The following is a 20,189-nucleotide window of genomic DNA, read 5'->3' as shown; positions in this document are numbered from 1 at the left end:
TATTATTTTTACTTCTTCTTTTTTTAAAGACATGTGTACTCTTCCGATAAGCGCACATTCATGTTCTTCAGACTACGTCTCAAAATTTTCGGGCAATGGAGAACTTACTGCGAGTGATGGTGGTGGTGATGATGTTGATGGAAGAAATATATTGTCTTCTTTGATCGTAGTCAGGACAAAACTTAGGAGATTGTTGTTCAGAAGTTGTACGTCGTCGTAAAGCACGATAAATCAGACGTTCCTGATATCTTCTTATAACACCTTCAGTAGTCTTTTTAACCATATTTATGTTTAAAAAAATGTGTATATATATATATATATATATATATATATATATATATATATATATATATATATATATATATATATATAAATTAAGGTGTTTATGCTTCTTACAACGCTCGAAAAAAAAGTAAAATTATGAGTCAGAAATATAGAAAAGTAGAACTCTCCAAATCATTTCTACGTCTTCAGTGAAGTATAAAAAAGTATAACTCTCAGTATCATTTCTGCATCTCGAGTGAAATATAAAAAAGTATAACTCTCAACGACATTTCTGCGTTTCGAGTAGAAGAAAGAAAAAATTTACTACATAAAAAATAGTTATAAAGATTTTACCATACCTTAATGAGTATGTCTTGACCTATGCGTTGTGCTACCTCGTAGTTTAACTTCTTTACTCCTTGATTAATTCGATAAGTATGACTCTTATACTTTAGGACAGTCTAGGGCATCCTTCACAGTATATTATTAGGAAGAGGACTATGAATGCGAGGGAGAAAAATTTTATATGAGCATTGAGAGGGATGAAATATCCTTCTTTTACAGACGTTCGCACGTGATTCATAGGTGGTGGAAGTTAAATCTTATCCTTTTCCAATACTCCAATTGGCTACGTGAATATTCTAAAAATTAGAATACAGTGGAAAAATAATCCACAGCTTTTGGAGTAGCTGTTTTAAAGTGCATTAAAGGAGGGCTGAGAGCTAAAATATTTAGTTTTGTGAAATCATTGAAATGGCTCAAACACGTCCATCGCCTTCGTTCTGTAGTAAAATAGAGCTTATAGAAATAGAGTTTCCGAAATATTTTAGATAGTATGCTACTGCAAGATTTCAATGATGGTGATTTAGAATTTTACACATCACTACAACGAGTCTCAATTTCCAGTCTATACGAGTTAGGAGAACTGGAAACCCAGCCGTCGCATTCACCGACAGCGATAGTTCAATTGAATCCACCACTAGCGTTCAACTGCGAAGAGAATTTTTATGTGCTCCTTGGCAAGTTACGTATTATTTTATAAATTTATTTTTGTTTATTTGTAATAAACCTCAAATAATTGTTGTATAACTTTTTTCTATCTCCTCTAGAATCAATTTTTTCTCATCATGGCTGACAGTCCCGCTCTCAAATATTGATCTAGCAATGTCAGTGGTAGTATTTACCGATTTTTCAAGTCTTCTTCCAGGATTGTCTTGCTCTGAAATCGCCATCCCAATGAAAAATATCCCTTCATCATCTCCTACACCTTCCTATATGGAAAAGTTTAAGATGCTTGAAACGGTGTGGTGGAGTGTACTTACGGCCGCAGCTCAGGATTTTTATCCACTCTTTGGTAAATTGCTTTGCTATATTGAATAACTTTTTTTTTGAAAATTATTGATAATTTATAATTTATATAATTATGTGAACTTTTTTTTCTAGAACAATCTCTCTTTCACCATGGAAAACAGCATCGTTCTCAAACATCGATGCAGCATCGTCAGTACCAATAGACTCTGAGAGTCTTTTTCCAGCATTTCATGCACCTTCTTTTATGAAGAGGTTTGAGATTATGAACTGAAGTTCACCGGCAGTGGTAGCTCTACATCTAGTAGTGCCAGTCATTGATCTAATGACTTCGCCGGTAGTAAACATTGAGTCATCAGTGATTGATTTAACGATATCGCTATTGAGTCATAATAATGAAATAATTGATATATCATTACCAATAGTTAATAATATACCATCACCTGACATCGCATGTAAGGTTACGTACGAAAATAAAAGGAAAAGAATAGAAAAAGAAGCAAATAGTAAAAGAAAAAAGTGTATCGTTCTCTTATATTCGATTGAAGTTCTTATTTTTATTTTTAAACTGTAATATGATAAATTGTTGTTACTCAATTAAATTAGGATTGTAGTTTTCATAATATGTAACTTATTTTTAATAAATAAAAACTCAATTTAAAAAAAAATCAGCATTTTTTTATTTAATAATACCTATTTATTATTGTCAATAATATTATTTACTATGAGCAGGTAAGATTTATAACAGTTTCAGGAATTTTAATTCTTAAAATTGATTTCATAAAATTTAATAATATAATGTTATAAAAAAAATTTGCCCGTAATAATTTCATTTCTTTTATTAATTTTGAAACAATCTTCTTAAATAAAAAATAATTCTAACTTTATGAAGTAAACACCTTCAGCATAAAGTTACTCTAAAATTTTTCTACCAACTATGTACTGCTTTAGAAAGAAAATGCTCCAAACCTGATAAGAAAAAAAGTCCCGTTGGGAATTGTTGATCTGCGGATTAGTTGGCATACGTAGAGGCTTTGAACTATACATGTAGAGCCATAATTATATGAAACAAGGTATGCATTTAGCATATAAATCATGCGTGGGATCGGAAACTGTGCTTGAACATTTAGCCGTTTTAATTTATCATAGAGAGAAAAAATTTGAAGCTACTCCTAGGCTTACTCTGATATAACTATACTTAATGTCTTAAGATTATCTGCTTCTCTCGTTTTGAAAGAACAAGCAGAAAGCATAAAAAAGTAAAGTGATGCTTCTAACTATCCAACTGTCAAGTATAACTGCAGCTTTTTTGTACAGTCACAGCTGCTCGTGAGCACGGGTATGTTCGCAGCGGCTTAGGCGCACAAAGAGACGAGAAGCTGCATCTTATTCTCGCTCACGGAAGAGGGGGGGATCGAAGAGAAGGAAAGTTGCATCTCATACTCGCTTACAGAGAAGGGATTGCAGAGAATTTACGCAAACTCAAGCAGCTCTGCGGGTGGGAAGATGTCACTAGCTCTGATAAAAAGAAGTTCTTAATAGTGATTGTATCTTATTCTTTTCTTAGTTTTACTCATGTGACACAAGTAGTAACAGCAACGGCAAAAAAGAGAAGCCAGTTAAATAGAGAAGACTTTGAGAAAAAATAATTTTCAACACTAAAATTCTCAATTTATAGATACTTATCGAATCATGGATCTTATCATCATTCTCCATGGCTTTTATAATGCTGATTGTTACACTACTTCTTGACCTGAAAGCAAAGAGAGGCTCCAACGCAGCGTTCACAAATCTTGATCGCATACGTCACCTTTGTCCCTTTTACACTTTGGGTTTGTTCTCCTTAACAAGGGAAATTGGCATAGACGTACTCCAGTTCTAAGAGGAGAGCTATTAACCTAACACAAACAAATATCATTAACTATTCTTTTTATTCAGCCACTTAAAACTAATACACATTATCTCCTTACACAATACACGACACAACGTTTCACATCGTTCTCTGGACTGCGCTGCAGTGACTCTGCCTCGCGATACGTGAGCTGCGAGTGCACGTTCACCACGTCCTACTCATCCTGGACCAGGAGGGGCTTCTGCTTGTCCTAAACCCACGCTAACATACACACACTTATCCTTCGTCCCCAATCCTACATACTACTGTATTCTCTCTCTCTCTCTCCCTCTCTCTCTCTCTGCTCACTCTTGCTCTCTTCACTCACACACTCTCTCTTTCTTTCTTTCGCGCTCTATGCCTCGCTCTTCCTCGCTCGCGCTCTCTTACTCTCTTCTTCTTGCCTGAGCTGTTACCGTTGTCTCGACCTGGAGATCTTGTCGTCCGGGTAGAACACAGCAGCTGCTAGACTTCCGCACTCACTTCTCTTCACACTCTACGCACCTTCTCGAAAACTCTCTCAACTCTACTCTCTCTCTCTCTCTCTCTCTCTCTCTCTCTCTCTCTCTTGTAAATTACACTTATTTCTGTAAATAGGTAACTTGGAACTTTGCTTGTATCGGTTGGTTATGTTTGCTCGATAGTTTACGCTCTATGTAAATTTTTACGCCTTCCTTTATCGTAATTATAATGTAAAACCCTGAGCATTAATTTAAAAATTTGATACCATATTTATTCATAACATAACATTTATTTAAGTCACTTAAGGAACTATGTATTGTAATGGAAAACTCTACTGTTATTTTTACATGCATTTGCTATTCGGATATTTTATCCTTGGCATTAGTAAACTATACTTCAATTCAATTCTCTCTCACTCTTTTCTCGCTACGAAAATCCGCAAGCCACCGAAACTCTTGCTGCTCGCACCCAGGCGCACAGCTTGGGATTCTGCTCGAGACTAACTTGCGATCTCTCGCTTAAGCAATGGCTGCCGCCGCTGCTGCTGCCACGTATCTCCTCTCGCAGTCACTCTCAACATAGCAGCTACTGTGTCCTGCTAGTCGTGTTCGCATATTTTTTGTCCTTTCTTTCTGCCACTGCTTCGTCTCTGCAGCTTAGCTGTTGTCTGTTAGCGTCCTCTTCTCCTCCTCTCAGCGTATATATAGCTCTCCGAAAACAAAAAAATTCGGAGAACCTTCGACTTTCTGCGTTTTGTATATACGTTGCATCAGTAAGAGCATTTTGGAACGTGGAGGCCATTCTGCCTCGTTACATGATAGATTTTTTATACCAAAAGAATTGTTTGTGGTTTTATTGCAAGGAAACGTTGTTGGACATTGGATAGTCAAAGCACCCTGCGATTTTAATGATTTACCGCTGGATATCAAAAGCATGATAATTACTAGACACTAGAAGTCCACGGAATTAAATGGTTTCAACGTGATATAACATTAAGTGACTTGAAGTATTTTCTCTCAAGTATTACTAAAAACCTTAAAAGAATGAATACATATAAAAGTGATAAAGCCCAATTTATTAGCTTAATTCTGTCGTGGGAGGTTCACGATATGTCTTAAATATATCGTCCCTTCAAACACCTTGAAGATAAAGTTTTTTCTCTCATATGCCTTACACAAGGGCTCAATCATTTCGAAAAGAGAAAGATATTATGTGCCCTACATAAAGCACACTTATTAAAACAATGGTTTATTACTAGCACATCAGTCAAGTCATCAAAGCAAAACAGTGATTCATACTATGCAGCATGTGAACGTCTTACAAAAGCTGATGCTCGTGGATGAGTGGGCACGATGTAGTTGATTAAGTATAGCCTATGGTGAAAGAAATAGTAATGAATTTTTACTGTATATTTTTTTGTATTTCAAGAATAAGATGTTTAACAAATAGTTTTGTAAGTCTAGTTTGTACGTGTTACATCGAGGCTGCGCTCAACGTACCTTTTTGTTTTCCTCCTCCTCTCCTTATCCTCCTCGTAAAGCCGCGTTTTCGTAGCAAGCTAAATGACATACACGTACACATACACCAAGTATCAAAACTAAGGCTTTGTGACACACATATAAGGAGAGACCAAGTAAGACAAAGAAAAACTAGTCTACATTTCCCTCCCTCCTTATGCGTCGACATCGCCTGATGAAATTTAATAATTATTTTCCATCCTTTCCCTCTTCTGTGTCTTAACCATTCGTAAATAAGCCGACGCTCGAGTCAGGATGTTGATCTACACATCGGCTAGCGTTCATGCACCGTGACTTGACAACAGCATGCTGTACTTCTACCACCTTTTTCTCTAACACTTACAGTACCCAGAGACGCCAAGCCGAAAAATAACGCGAACTTTAATATGACCTAATCTCGATAAGCAAGCACTGGGACCAGTATCATTACTATACTATATTCTTTAGCAAGTAAGCGTCACCCCAAAACCAAAACAACATATGTAAAGGAAGACGGAAAGCATACAGGAAATCTTTCCCTCTCCCTGCCATGAGATGATGCAGACTAATTCTAAGAACCTATGTGCGTCTCGTCGTCTCTGGCCGTAGTGGCAGTGATAAGGAGACAAGATCTTCGGCTATATAAGCCCATGGCCTCCTGCACGAGCAGCTCAGTCTCAAAAAAATTCGTTCAATGGTCAGGCCAGCTTGGGTGTATACCTAGAGCAGTAGCCAGACTAAAGGCATACGACCTGGAGAACCCGGTCGATGCATTCAATGGTCAGGCCAGCTTGGTAAAACACCGAGAGCAGTAGCCAGACTAGAATACACGACCTGGAGAATCCGGTCGAAGTCTATTCGTGACCTGGAGAATCCGGTCCGCAGTTTCGATTTCAATTATATCCGGCCACCCGGGTCTTGCTTCGAGAACCACTTGTACCCCCTCTTTTTCTTTTAATAAAAGTAAGTAATAATATTTCCTTCAAACTTAATTATTGTATATCCCCCAATAGTTTTTCTCTTCGAGGAAAACCCACTATTGCGTGCCGTTTAATCCGGATATTAATGGCCAAGCAGGTGGTGAAAAAAAATTTTAATTAAAAAATAATAAAAATCGAGTACCGCTAAGTTGTGTGCCGGTTGGTGAAAATGCCGATGGCCAAGCAACTAGCCTCCGTTAAAAAAAAATCAAGTACCGCTAAGTTATGTGCCGGTTGGTATAAATGCCGATGGTCAAACAGCCAGCTCTTAGTTAGCCGACCCAATTTTTAAACTGTACGTCGTGCGTCGCTAGTAAAATACTGGCAACCAACGACTATAGACCCCTCAAAAGGAACTAACTTACCAACTCCAAGTAAATGGCCAGTTACGTGCCGTGGGTACAAATACCGATGGCCAAGTAGCTAGCTAACCCTTCTTTAATCATCTACCCTGTTCCTACCCTAGTGCTCCATCCTCAACCCTTGCTGTCGTGTCCCCAGGCTATTGAGCGAAAGCTTAGGCCTAAATACAAAATTTACTCATACGCCGTCTTCGACGTAACAACGTGTAAATTTTTTTTAATTTAAAATAAACTAATTGATCAAAATATAAACAGAAATGTTAACAATTATTTTCTTTTCACTTCAGGTCTTACATTATCATGCAACACACTCGCTTACATAAAAAAAAAAAAAAAAAAAAAATACATTGACCATCGCGTGTGCAAGCTGCACAAGATTTTGCATATTTAAGCAGCGTGCGCAAAAAAAAAAGGAAACTGCTGAACCCGCTTGCCCATTGGCCGCAGGAGAACTGCTGTGTTCAATAACCGCCATAGCTTATCTACTCATGTGGCAGACTGCTTTTTCCTCAGTATTTTATAAAGTCGATGAGTAGTAAGAAGGATGATGGTACTATAGAAGAGAAGATCTCCCCTCTTAGCAGAGTGGATGAGGAGAAAAAAAGGAAATCGCTGTTCTCTTTGGTAAAAAAGTTTACTATCGACTCGTTCTCCTGTAACCAAAAATCTTGTCCAGAGAATAAAGAGTACAAAATAGTGTAGTGGCTCATCATCATAGATTTCATCATAGATATCCAAGGTTTTTACAACTTTGACTGACAATTCATACCAAAGGAAGTTGTAGTGGTATCAATATAAGCAATCGTCATTAATCACTTGTTAAATAAACTACCCTACCAATTTAATAATCAACCTTACGATGTAAAAAAAGATAATAATCACCGTAAGCTAGAAGTTTACGGAATAGAGTGGTTTCAAAGCGATATTACAATAAATAATTTAAGATATTGCCTTATTACATTTACTAAAAATCTGAAGAGAACTTACATGTATGGTAATGATGGAGCCAAATTTATGAGTTTAATATAAGAATGTGATGCTCATGACTTATCGCGAATCTGTACAATGCTAACAGTATATGAAATTAAAGAAATATTAATGTACCAGTATGTCTAATGCATGCGCAAAAAAATTTCAAAAGCGTGTTTGTTAAAAGAATGGATGTTCCAGACTTTATCTTTAAAAGTAAAATCGCAGGATAAAAATGCATTTTATAACACCTTTCAGAATCTTTCACTTAAAAGTCTACAGTCACTATTTTCGAGTTGTCAAGTAATTATGGATAGTATCAGTGATGATAAAAAATAATCAATAAATTTTTACTGTTTTTTTTTTTTTTAAGTTATTGCACGTAAGCCTTGTAACTAATTTTTACGTTTTTTTTTTTTTAATAATGACAGACCGATTAATATTTTATTTTAAAAAATCGTTACTCATGAGTATTGAGAATAGTTAAATATATAAATGAAAATGTAAATTAAAAAAAAATAATATGCAAAGTCCAAATGAATCGAGTTGAAACAACGGTTTTATGTGGCTGAAATCATTAATCAACTGAGCTATTTAGGACTTGCATCTTCAAAAATCCTAGTAAGGAACTACAACTACTTGGTAAGTAATCAAAGTTTACGAGTTGATCATTTGCGTAGTTAGATACCAAGAAAGATAATGTTCTTTCGCTGCAAACTCATTCCATCTATATAAGGGAGTAGTTGAGAGAAGAGAAGAGTAGCGTTTGAAATGTACATATAGAGGTAACTCAGCTGACACTCGCACATTATACCAACCCATGCGTAGATTTATGTCTAAATATGTGAGTATATATATATACATACATGTATATATATATATATATATATATATATATATATATATATATATATATATATATTACAAGGTTGCGTGGAGATTCGGAAAGAGGTGTGCGTCGCTGAATAATGAAAACAAAGATAATATTAAGAGTTTATACTACTTATAAAAATTGAGAACTTATAAAGCGACCATTAAACATAACAAAAAAAAAACACAGGAAAATTATTTTATTTTAATAAGTGAAACAACAAAAAATAATGTAGTTCGCTTTTTCTATTTTGATCGAAATTTTTATAAAACTATTCTAATTTGTGCTATTTTTAGCCTTTAACATATGAATAAAATTTATGCCACTTAAGACTGAGTGATCACTATCGTTTTACTATCTCATAGAATACTACTAAGTAAAGGAAATTTTATACCTATTTTGCATATACAGAAACTTCAAAAATAAAAAAGAACAATGACTTGATGGATCATCTTATGACTCTACTTAGCATTTGATCAGAATTAAGATCTTGAAATGTAGCATTGACTCTCACTCAAATACAACATGAGGCAACTACGCAAGACAAAATAAAATGGATCCTTTTTCTTTTCACAATCTCTCGTATACCACAGATTCTTCAATTACATAGTCAACAAATAATAAAATAAATTAAAGATATTTTGCGCTTTATACAAAATCGTCTAAGATAATGACTACTTGCTTAATTATGCATCGCTTACAATTCAGTTTATCAAATACGACGCAAACAGCTTTCCTGATGCATTTAAGTTGAGAAAGAGATGGGTGGCTAAACATCACCGTCTTTACGAGAGTCCCGAAATATACGTCCGGAAATATGACGACCATCAGATTTATGAAGGACAAATGAAGATATAAAAAAAAATTAAAGGACAAAGCGAGATACCATCAATTGAGTTGATGCACGTCGTTGAGACCACCACAAGGAATTTACTGTCTTGGTGACGAGGAACTACCTTTTCCAGCAGTCCGCGAGCAAAAATCTTAAAATTAAATGCGATGACTTTTTATTACTTACGATCAAATTAAAAACCTAAAGCGAGAGACAAAAGATGCCGCAGTGACTCTACCTCGTGGATCTTAAATCGCACCACGTGGCAAGAGGTTGAGTGTGAATTCCTTGATTGTCAACCCTTTCGCCACGATCATCCAAGGAAAAACAAAACTCTTTTCAGCTTTAGATACGCGTCTCTCCCTTGCAATGCCCTTTTATGGCACCTTTCTCCAACCGCTCATTTCCCCCTTTCATGCGCAATAAAGTTCCTCGCTTTATCTGGTGGACCCGGGTCTACGAGGTACCCTATATGTGTGGTTGTACTCCGAAATGTATAATAACTGTAAGTATTAGCTACAACAACGTACTGTTTCTTGAAAATGTTTTGAAAAATGGACGGCAAATTGAATTTCACAAGGGGTTGTCGAAACCCTTAGGTTATTCAAACAATTTAAGCTTTTAACCATCGAAGATCTGATGCGTGAGTTGTTGAATCATGTTGTTGTGGATCTTATTAAGATTCAGATTTCAGAAAAGAGTCACCATAAAAATATTAGTGTAATGTTTATAACGTTAAATATTTTTTACAAGTCAACTTATTCGGGACACATGTGTCTGAATGTGCCATATATCGTCCTATTTTAAAACTCCCGCGATCGTGTGCAAATTCTACATTTAGCGAGGTAGATATATCTTACAGCAAATTTATAATACCTGAAAAATGACTGGAAAAGAAAAGAACAAACAATACTTTGTCAGTTGGGTAGGTTACCCTGAAAAATTTAACTCGTGAAAAAATTTAAGTGATTTAAAAAACAATGCATCATAACGAGTTAACGGTAACTCGACTTAGCAATAGTAGTACAATATATTTTTCGAACAATACTATAAATATCAAAGGTGAAACTTCCAAACACTTGCTCCACAGTCAAAAATCAATAATAACACAGTATAAAAATTGGTTATTGGAGCATGACTTTATTGAAGTCATGCTCCAATAACCAATTTTTATACTGTGTTATTATTAATACTATAAATAATCGTTCTACTTAGTTATCAAAAGCAATTGAACTATGTGGAAAATTGGAGGTTGAATTTGCAAGACTAACGTACCAATTACTATTTCCCATGTTGGATGTAAAGAGGCAGCGATAAGTGATCCAGGTGAAGAAAACTGTGTTGCAATTAGCATGGTTTTTTCGATTCTGTTCATAGTTCATGCAAGGAAAATAAAAAAAATGATTATAATATTATTATGAAGATGAAGAATGTCAGCAGCTAACTTATGATCATTGAGGTAAATTTGTATTCATTAGTTTTCCAACATTAAAACCAAGACGTACAAGAACATATGGAAAAACTCTGACTACATCAACTACAGTTAAACGTGTTATTGGATTATTAAAAGGATTAACAGAGATTGACTGTGACCATGCCGAAATAAGAGGGGACTACAGGCAATTGTTTTACGGTGAACAATCAGCAAGCTTATCAAGAGCAGTACCTGATCAACTTCGTATTTTTTCTAATATATGTGAACCAAGTATTGTTGGGGACACGTTTTCGCATCCATTAAAAATAGTAAATTTAACTACTTAGGAAATTTATTTCAGAAACACGATTGTTAAGAGGTAAGTTGTACGTTATATATATATATAGGATTAAAGTTATAATATACGTAGCGTTAAAAGAAGATGAGTCAATCATATGTTTTCAGGGTCGTATAGACAGAGAAAGCATGAATGAGGTTCTTTTTTAGTGGACTATTTTTAAGTGTTATGCCTTACATAGTCAGAAGTGCTGTAGGCATTAGAAAAGAAGCTTTATAAGAGGGAGTGAATATAATTGACGATGTAAGAGAAAGTAATGTACCGTTTCAACATGCATTCAAGAATTAGATGAGCAAATCTGGTAAAAATATAATACGTAAAGCTACAGGAAAAATTGTGAATGTAATAAAAGGATCAAGATATTATGCTTTACCATATTGTATAAGAACACAGTCTCGTCGTAGAAGTGGTGATCTAAACAACTTGTGTAGCAGCGTAAAGACAAAGAATGAAAGTTGTTTGAGAGTAACCAGGCAAAGAATTGGTGTGCGTAAGAAAAGTAAAAAAATAGTAAAAAAAACTAGCTAAGTAAAAAAAAAATTGTTTACAAAACTTAGAAAGAGGCAGTAAAAATTAAAAAATTAAGACCAGTAGATATTTTTGGATAATCATGTCTTATCTACTTAATCATACCTACGCTTGCCTGAAGAGATATTTGGATTTATTTTTTGTCCCTATAACGCAGAAGACATTATGAGCTAATGGATGGGTGCATTACAAACCTGTTTCGTCTTTAAGTTATAAGAGTCCCATAAAAATCGTTATCAGTTTTCAAAACAAGTATTACTTTGACTTAGCCAATACGATGCTCAGAGTAAATGTCAAATTAACACTCCATGACAAGGATGGAGATGTGCTTGTATTCAAGTAAAAAATTTTTTGCACTCGTTGTTTAACTAGCTTAACGTATGTTGTAATAAAAAATTCGTGACTACCCTAAATGATGCTCATTCTTGCAGAGTATACTTTAAAATGCTTCCAAATTACGATCCTGCCGCATAATCAACGTATTTGTCAACAAATCTTTGGGAAACAAATATCGCTAGTGAAATGGAAGAATTACCTGGCTCGGAAAAAATTCAGCTCTTACGAAGTGTCAAGATATTTTTAAAAGATCGAAAGACCACAGATGTGATAGATAATTTTAACTATGATGTATTCAGTCAGGATAATTTTTTATTAAATGGTGTTAAAGTTCGTTTACGCCTAGTACGTTCAAAAGATGCTTTTTATGTCTTGGATGTTTCAGCAAAAAGTTATTCTGTCAGTATTATCAAAGCTATGCTTCTTGTTCAATGAGTGAAAGTAAGCCCTACAGTTTTTCTTTCACGCTTAAAAGCTCTGGCAAACATTACAGCAAAATATCTAAATACTCGCACCGAGTTCAAATATTTTACTTTGCATCGTGGTATAAGCGGTAACTGTTAAGATAATGTTATCCTTAGACAACTTTCGAAAAAAATTATTTATGAATTTATTATATAGGATTTTAAATTATGTACGATATGCTTACTACAAAGCCTAATGGGGACCGAAGGATGAATCCATTAAACTTTTAAAATCAATATACGAATTCTTTGTCGTTATATATTGTTGGTGTACAAGTCCCTAGTAAGCCGCTACAATCGACTTTTACAGGAAGCACACCTATGTTCGTGGAAGTATTCCATACTTAATTTTCAGGCACCTGGATCTTCTACATGAACGAGGGAAAAAGTATTCACACACAATACTATCACAAAGGGTATAATTCAATCTTACGCCTGATTTCTTTTCGCGTTTTGCAGGTCATTGGAATTAAGTAAAAATGGTAAAGTATGAATAGAGGTACGCTTTGAGACACCTCTTACGAAAACTACAAATAGCGTTTGGTATGCTAAATTTGACAGCATATTAAAAGCAAACTTCAATCGTCAAGTAGTTATAGATTTTAATTCATAGAAATTCATACATTTGTTATTATGGACCTGTCGCAACTACGTAGAGCTCTTTACAATATACTTGCAGCGCCGGTCAGCGTATTTTCCGTGGATCAGGTACCTTTTTTTTGGGCGAGACCGTGCACTTTTATAGTTAATACCGATGAATGTTCTGAGCCAACTCACATATATTTTGATAGTGAAAGTCAAGATAATGGAGTTTTCTTTGCCATCCATGATTTTCTGCTAATCTCTCATCATATCGATGGACTCAAAAGAAATTGCATCACTTGTTATTGGAATGTACAACAGCTTAAAAATATTAGTTCTAGTGTTTGCGGAAATTATTTTATCGATTTTTTATTTTTTATGTGCAACAAATGTTTTCCAGGTATGTTTTGATAATTTTTTCTACCAGATACTTTCATAAAAAGTAAAATAGCTGTAACCTTTTTTAAACATATTACTAGATGTAAAAATTCTATAAATTGTTCTTTTTTCAGCAATGTATGTACTTAAACTAGTAAGCCTAAGTATAACCACAGAATAATACATTATTAAAATTCATATGTAGGTTTAATTCGATGATGTGAGTTTTAATAAAAATAAATATATTTTGCCTGATAACAATTATCGTCAAATTGTTATGATAACTACCTTTAGTAAACAAGTTGAAGTTATCGCCAGTACAGAATGATTTACGTATCAAATTATCAATAATAACCAGATTTCGTCTGTGGTCGCCTGCTCAATCGCTATTTTGAGGAAATTTCTCGTGGATTTCAATATTACTCCTAAGCTCTCAGTCACTCACTGTAACAAAGAATCATCCTTTTAAAAAAAGTACTATTTATACGGCCTGTGTGTCGCAAAAAAAGACTAATGAACATTGTCTTGCCGCAATTAGTCAGCCCACTCATCGTACCCGTCTATGGGTGTATCCATCGAGTATTCACATCATCAAACTTGACCATGTTGAAGAGGTAAGCAACCATGGTGGTTTAATAAGTTATTGTTCATACCTTTGTGTTAAATTTTTTTCGGTTAAGGTTAATATTTTAGAAAATATAATTTTCATTATTCTTTTTAGATGATGTTTTTAAAAGCAGCTTTTAAGATTTATCATAGTTTTTAGAGCCAATCGATGTATCATTTGATTTATTAAGCTTTAAACCTTTCTTGTTATGAAGTTGTTAAAGCTTCCACTATTCAAAGAGACATGACCAAACCAAACTTAAGCGCTTTCTACGAGCTAGCATTGAGGTGGATCACGCAATCCGAGCGCTGCACAGCGGGATAAAAATGTGTGTTTTTTTTTTTTTTGTCAAAATTGTAAATTTGGAGATAAAAGTGTAGTAGACCAATAATACTTTTTGGGGCTTGTCGATTACCTAATAGAAAATATAGAAAAATCATACAGATCTTTACTCAAAACTTTTAAACCTCAAAAAGTAAGTAGAATTAAAGATTTTGATAGGAGTGGCCTGTAGGGGTGGGCTGCCTATAACTGAGAGGGGGAGTTGAAGAGAACTGATATCCTTGTTTAGAGAGTCTAGCCGTTCCTTCAATCCAAATAGCGAAGGTGGTATAGCCTTTGAAGCTGTGGGTGTGGTTGGTGTGCCGGCCTTGTCGTATTCTGGATCGTCATGGATGAGTGGCGTTTGGGTCGTTATCCGTAAGGCCTTTGATGAAGTGGTCGCCAGGGTTGTTGTGTAGTTTTTTTTTAATTTTTTAAATTTTTTATTATTTTTTTTTTATTTCTTATAATTAAATATGTAACATCTTAACCCCGACGAGATGCTCCTATCGTTGCCTGGATGTCTCAGGATCTAGTAGTGGCGGCAATACCTGGACCACACTCCGTATTAGCGGTTAAGGGCCCTCTATCAGTTCGGGGCTAGTGGCTGGCGAAGGTGTATTCGAAGGGGGAGACCTTCTTGGTGTAAAAGCACTCGGGTTGGTGGGGGTGATTCTGGTCCGTTGGGTAGGGTCACTCGTTATAAGATGCGGGGGGTGTGTGGAGGTAACTTCAAAGAAGTCCTTCAGGAATCGTACGGCCACGTCTCAGGTAGATTTTCTGGGAAGGATTTCGAAGGAGGTGACAGCAAGGTATCTCTGGGAGAGACACTCGTCGATACGTTGACCTGGAGTCAATTGTCTCCACTCCTGGTTGGGAGGTGGAGACGTTATGAGCACCCAAGATCGGGAAAAGACAAAGTGAAAGGAGGATGAGTGAGAAAAAAAAGAGAGAGAGTTTTTACGTACAGTGATGTTTATTTAATATGTACGATTTCTCTACTACTGGTTTTTAGAATTATGAACAGTTGGAAGAGTTTGAGATGTGTACAATACACGTATTTGTATGATTTAACCGCTCTCGTTCGGTCGTCGCTCAGTCCTTCTTATGTACTCTTAGCTTCTTTCTTACTTGCGACTAACAGTGGCCACCTAGTAAGCAGTAGGTAGTACTACTAAATACAAAGTTTGAAGTTGGAGCGGCGCGCGAGAATTCAAATTAATGTAAATGATTAAATTTAAAGAAATTTATTATTTTCATGAAATTATAATTAATTATAAAATAATACCCTGGATAGTAACAATTTTTCACCCTAGAATTTAATATTTCTTTCTATACATTTTTAAATTAAGGAACAGTATTTCAAAAATAGTTGTAAGTCAAACGTTTATACTCTGTTTCTCATTTTTTTCCTTCATAAACACCTATTTTTCGAGAACATGAGCTTAAAGTTAAAAGTATCGTATTTAATCGTTGAAACTTACATTTTTACTTTCATGAGATTGTCAACCCTGTGACGGATATAAAACAGATGAGTAGAACTGTTAGCAGCTCGTTAGTTATTTACAATAGTATTAAATATTATTGTATAAATCTTCCCTCATTTTTAGAAGAGCCAAATTAATATTTTTTTCTGATATCTATGTTTTTTACAATTTTATTTTATACGTAATCATCTTAAACAATAACTTTTAGTTATAAAATTGAACCTTATAAAATATCATGTACTTTTTAAAAATCTATTTCAAAAAATTGGGAAATACATACTTGAAATAGCATGTTAAGCTTTCTTTAAACACACAAGTATCAGTCATCTCATTGTAACTGTGATATTTTCACGGTCTAATTGAAATTTTTTAAATTAAATACTTAGAATTTTTTCATAATTTTTTTTCAAGTTATGTGAGGTCCAAACTAGTTATAAATTGTTGGCCCTAGCTCTATGATCGTGTATTCAAAATCTATGTTAATTTAAATGCATTTTTATGAAAATTTTAAAAAAACGTTACGGTAAATTTTTGCGAGTATAAAGCCCCAAGATGAAGTTTCTCAACAAAATTTCGTTTGTCACATCTGCACTCTATACCCTTTAGTACTCTACAGTCGTCTAATCGATGGTTTCAAATTCCTTCTTGATTAGGGGTATGACGGAAATGACCAGTTATTTTACTAGAAAAAACGCTCTGTATTCGCGACAATACTGCAAATAGCCATTTTTAAATTTGGGACTGCAGAGAATTGAGTGTTCTCGTACATCCCAAAATACAAAACGATTTGTTTTAAGTGTCTGAAAATTAATTTCTTGGCCAAACTGAATCGTTTGTGGTGCGCAGTTTAAAAGTGTTAAAAATAGGCTTCACAAATAAAACTTCCCGTACTTGAAAACAAATTTTTTTTTTCAGTTATAAATTATCCAATAAGGTGCTCAATATCTTAAACTTCCAGGTAATATAGCGTAACAAAATAAAAAAAATAAAACGTCTAGGCACCAGAAGCCGTAAAAATTGAGTTTTTAAATGCTTTGCGTTATGGTGATGACTCTTCGGCCGGTTTTTTGCAACCTTTACGGCCACGCAAACAAATTTTTTGACTCGATCTCAAAAATGCATTTAAGGAAAATTGGAATCTCATATCTTTTTTAAAATGACTCATAAATACCTGTTTCTCTGCTTCAATTATCTTTAAAAAGTTATCAAATGACATTAAGTTGTGGTAAATTAGTAATGCACTTGTATTACGGATTCGGTATTATTTATAATTTCGATCTGTTTTTACCCAAAGTTAATTATAAATCATACAAACCTATTCACAAATTAAATTTGATTTAATAATATTATGCTTGTATAGATTAGATGAAAAAAAAGTTTTTTAAATAATTATGTTTCTTACACGTACTATATTAATTTTTTTGGATTGTTTACCAACATTTTGACAATCACGCTTGAAACAATCATTTTTTTAATTCGTAAAGGGATATTTTTGCTTTGCAAAATCTCTCTCTTTTTAAAGTTTCTCTCTGTCTTTCTTTTTCATACGAATATTCAATGAACTTAGTGTGTAATAGGACACCTCTAACGTTACAATCATCTCTCTCTTTCTCTATCTCTCTTTTTCTCTTTCTCTACTAGTCTGCGGTTTCTCACGTTTTCCTTACTCAACAAAACTAAAGAAATAATGGATAATTTTTTTGTTCAGTTATGTTATTTCGCAAATGCTTATGGATAATGGATAACGATATTTACTTTATGATGAAACATATTACTTTAATGACCATTTAATAATGTATTTGTACTTATTCTATACAAAACGGCATATTAGTAATGAGAATTTCTGAGCTTTGTACCAAACCTGATTGTATGAGCAACTTTTCATTTTCACGTGGTGCTGCAAAAAAATTATCTCATTTGCTGTGTGTAGCAAAAGAAATAAAAGTATTGCGTTCTTCCGGTAAGAACTATAAGATTCTATATATTACATACTTATTCGTTAACATGTAAATCATTTATGAGCAAATTTTTTTTTGTACAGAATTGAATATTAACATCATGCTATACTTAAACCCTGTATTTATCGTGCATTATGAGCCCACGTAGTCAAAAACAAGCAGAAAAATATTAAGTTTTTAAATCTAATAATTACATAGTTAATTACTACATCATTATCATTATTTAATAGGTTGCCGATACAAAACATCTGAAGGCTCTAGTAGCAATGGCAGGTCCTGATGTTATTTGCGTTAGCACAGGAAAAGAATCACAGGAAGCATTAAAGGTATGATGTTTTGTTTATTATATTTAATACTTAACAGAAAGTAACTTAAATATTTATAAAGAAAAAAAAGGTATTAATATGTTACTATCGTAAAATTTTACGGTAATATTACATGATAAATCGAAAATAAAACGAAATCAGCTTTTCGATGGATACGCAATTTTGTCTAATTGAGCTGCAGTGTCATTATCTGCAGAAATACTTGGCTGGGTTTCATTCGTTAACGACTCTTTTTTTTTTTGCTTGTCACACAACTATTTTTGTAGATTTCATTATTTAAAAAAATTTATTGTTTGCGATGCTATTGGTCTAAGCAGGGTATCAGGTAACTATAATTAATTACTTGTGAGCGTTTTAAGTAAAATGCACCATAATTTTTGGTGTATTTGGATGATAAATTGATTTTGTATCGAAAAACAATGTATAGTGTGGTTAACTTTTTACTCAAATTTAATTTCAAACATTTACTCATTTTTAAGTATAGATGCAATATCAAGCGTTGCAGAAGCAATTTATTCTAACGTAAGAGTGACAAATGTGTGTCTGTAAGGTTTTTAAGTTACATATTAATTAATTATTTTTATACGTCTTGTACACTTTCAGATTAATACCAATTCATACAACAAAAAATAAACCACCATTTCTCTCCCCTTCGTCTCTACCCTGCGCTGCCCGTAGCTCTCTAATGCTTTCCACTGAATAACAGAAAATCTTTTCGTTTAGTTTGTATAACTTATCTTACTAATATATAAAGCAAAGTCGCTAAAACCATTTTAATCGCTAACCGCAAAAACAACTGAACCGATTTCGCTGAAATTTTGCATACCGATTCTTGACACTTCCTAGATGGTTTAAGTATGGTTTTTATCCTGAAAAATTTAATAATAATAGCAATAAACGAGCTCAAAGTTTTGCAAAAATACACCTGCTTTTCACTTTAGTTCAGTAAGATCCGCTAGGTGGCGTCGAGGTAAAATTGAAGCCACCCGCAATCAATGATAGTGAAGAGTGGTTATAAGTTGCCCCACCGAAACGACGATTTCCGTAGTCGTTTTTCGGCAGTCCCCTAAGAACAAAGGTGTTTGTCGTGAAGCTAGGCATCCCGGCTACCGCTGACACGCTTCGTTCATGGGCAAGTGAAATACATCGGCTTTTACCCCGAATCGCCAAAATAACCGAGTGCCACGGAAAAATAGGCGTTCGAAACATCAACGTCTCAGGCGAAATACCAGGAGACGTCCGGCCAGAGCTCAACCTGCTTCACCAACACTACAAGGTTTGGAAGCCCTTCTTCCATCCAACCTGGTCCTAGAAGAGCAAGCCAGGCAGAATAACCATGAGGAGCTTGAGCAGACACATCGGCTGGAAGGTTTACCAGCCTCCTCCTCAGAAGTTGGTTGCGAGAGGAACTCCACGAAAAACGTATTCTTCAGGCCCACTACCCTGACTAACAGTCAGCAGATAGTGATCCGGGGAATGACCCGTAAACGAGATTTTGTTCGGCCAGCTACACACCTTCCTCTAGCGCGTTTTCCTTTTGCAGAGAATCCAAGGGCAAGGACGAAGCAACCTCGGGTCCAGGTACCCGAGCTCCGCGATCCCCGTTGACTGAGCAGAGTTAAGTGGCAAATATTTGCCGTTTACTGAACGCCTGATAAAGCATGTCAAATAATCGACCCTCACCAGCTGTCCATCGTTAGGAAAAAAAAAAAATGAAGATAACAACCGGCCCTTTTTAGGGCCATCAATAAATTTTACCGTAAAGTAACTGCCTTCAATCTCATCAGTCCTTTTAAGAGCCATTCAACGTTGAACTACTTTTCCAAAAAAATATATATATTTATTAAGACTGCTGTTTCAGAGTAATGTCTTACAGCAACATAAAGCTAATCAAGGATCTGCCCCTTGCTGGCAGACATAGAGAGCAGAGCTGTTTGTCGTGAGTCTGGGAACCTCGGCAACCGACGACTTTCTACACTTGAATTACATAGGCCA

At 34.8% G+C, this 20,189-nt stretch overlaps 1 protein-coding gene across 2 annotated transcripts in view; it reads left to right on the top strand.

Annotated features, from left to right (window-relative positions):
- The window catches only part of LOC149374027 (N(G),N(G)-dimethylarginine dimethylaminohydrolase 1), a 257,232-nt gene that overhangs the window by 141,054 nt on the left and 95,989 nt on the right, over positions 1–20,189 (top strand). The window contains exons 5-7 of one of the 2 annotated variants that reach the window (XM_089595015.1): positions 8,037–8,054; positions 15,076–15,092; positions 18,099–18,194. In XM_089595015.1, the coding sequence (XP_089451141.1) occupies positions 8,037–8,054; positions 15,076–15,092; positions 18,099–18,194 (131 nt within the window). The remainder of the gene's footprint in view (positions 1–8,036; positions 8,055–15,075; positions 15,093–18,098; positions 18,195–20,189) is intronic. The other variant, XM_089595014.1, reaches the window with a different exon arrangement.

This window comes from Copidosoma floridanum, unplaced genomic scaffold, assembly GCF_036245765.1.
Source record: "Copidosoma floridanum isolate Cflo_tuat_1 unplaced genomic scaffold, Cflo_Japanese_pri ptg000023l, whole genome shotgun sequence".
Taxonomy (NCBI): domain Eukaryota; kingdom Metazoa; phylum Arthropoda; class Insecta; order Hymenoptera; family Encyrtidae; genus Copidosoma; species Copidosoma floridanum.
Note: the sequence above shows the minus strand (reverse complement) of the source record. Positions and strands in the feature narration are given on the sequence as shown.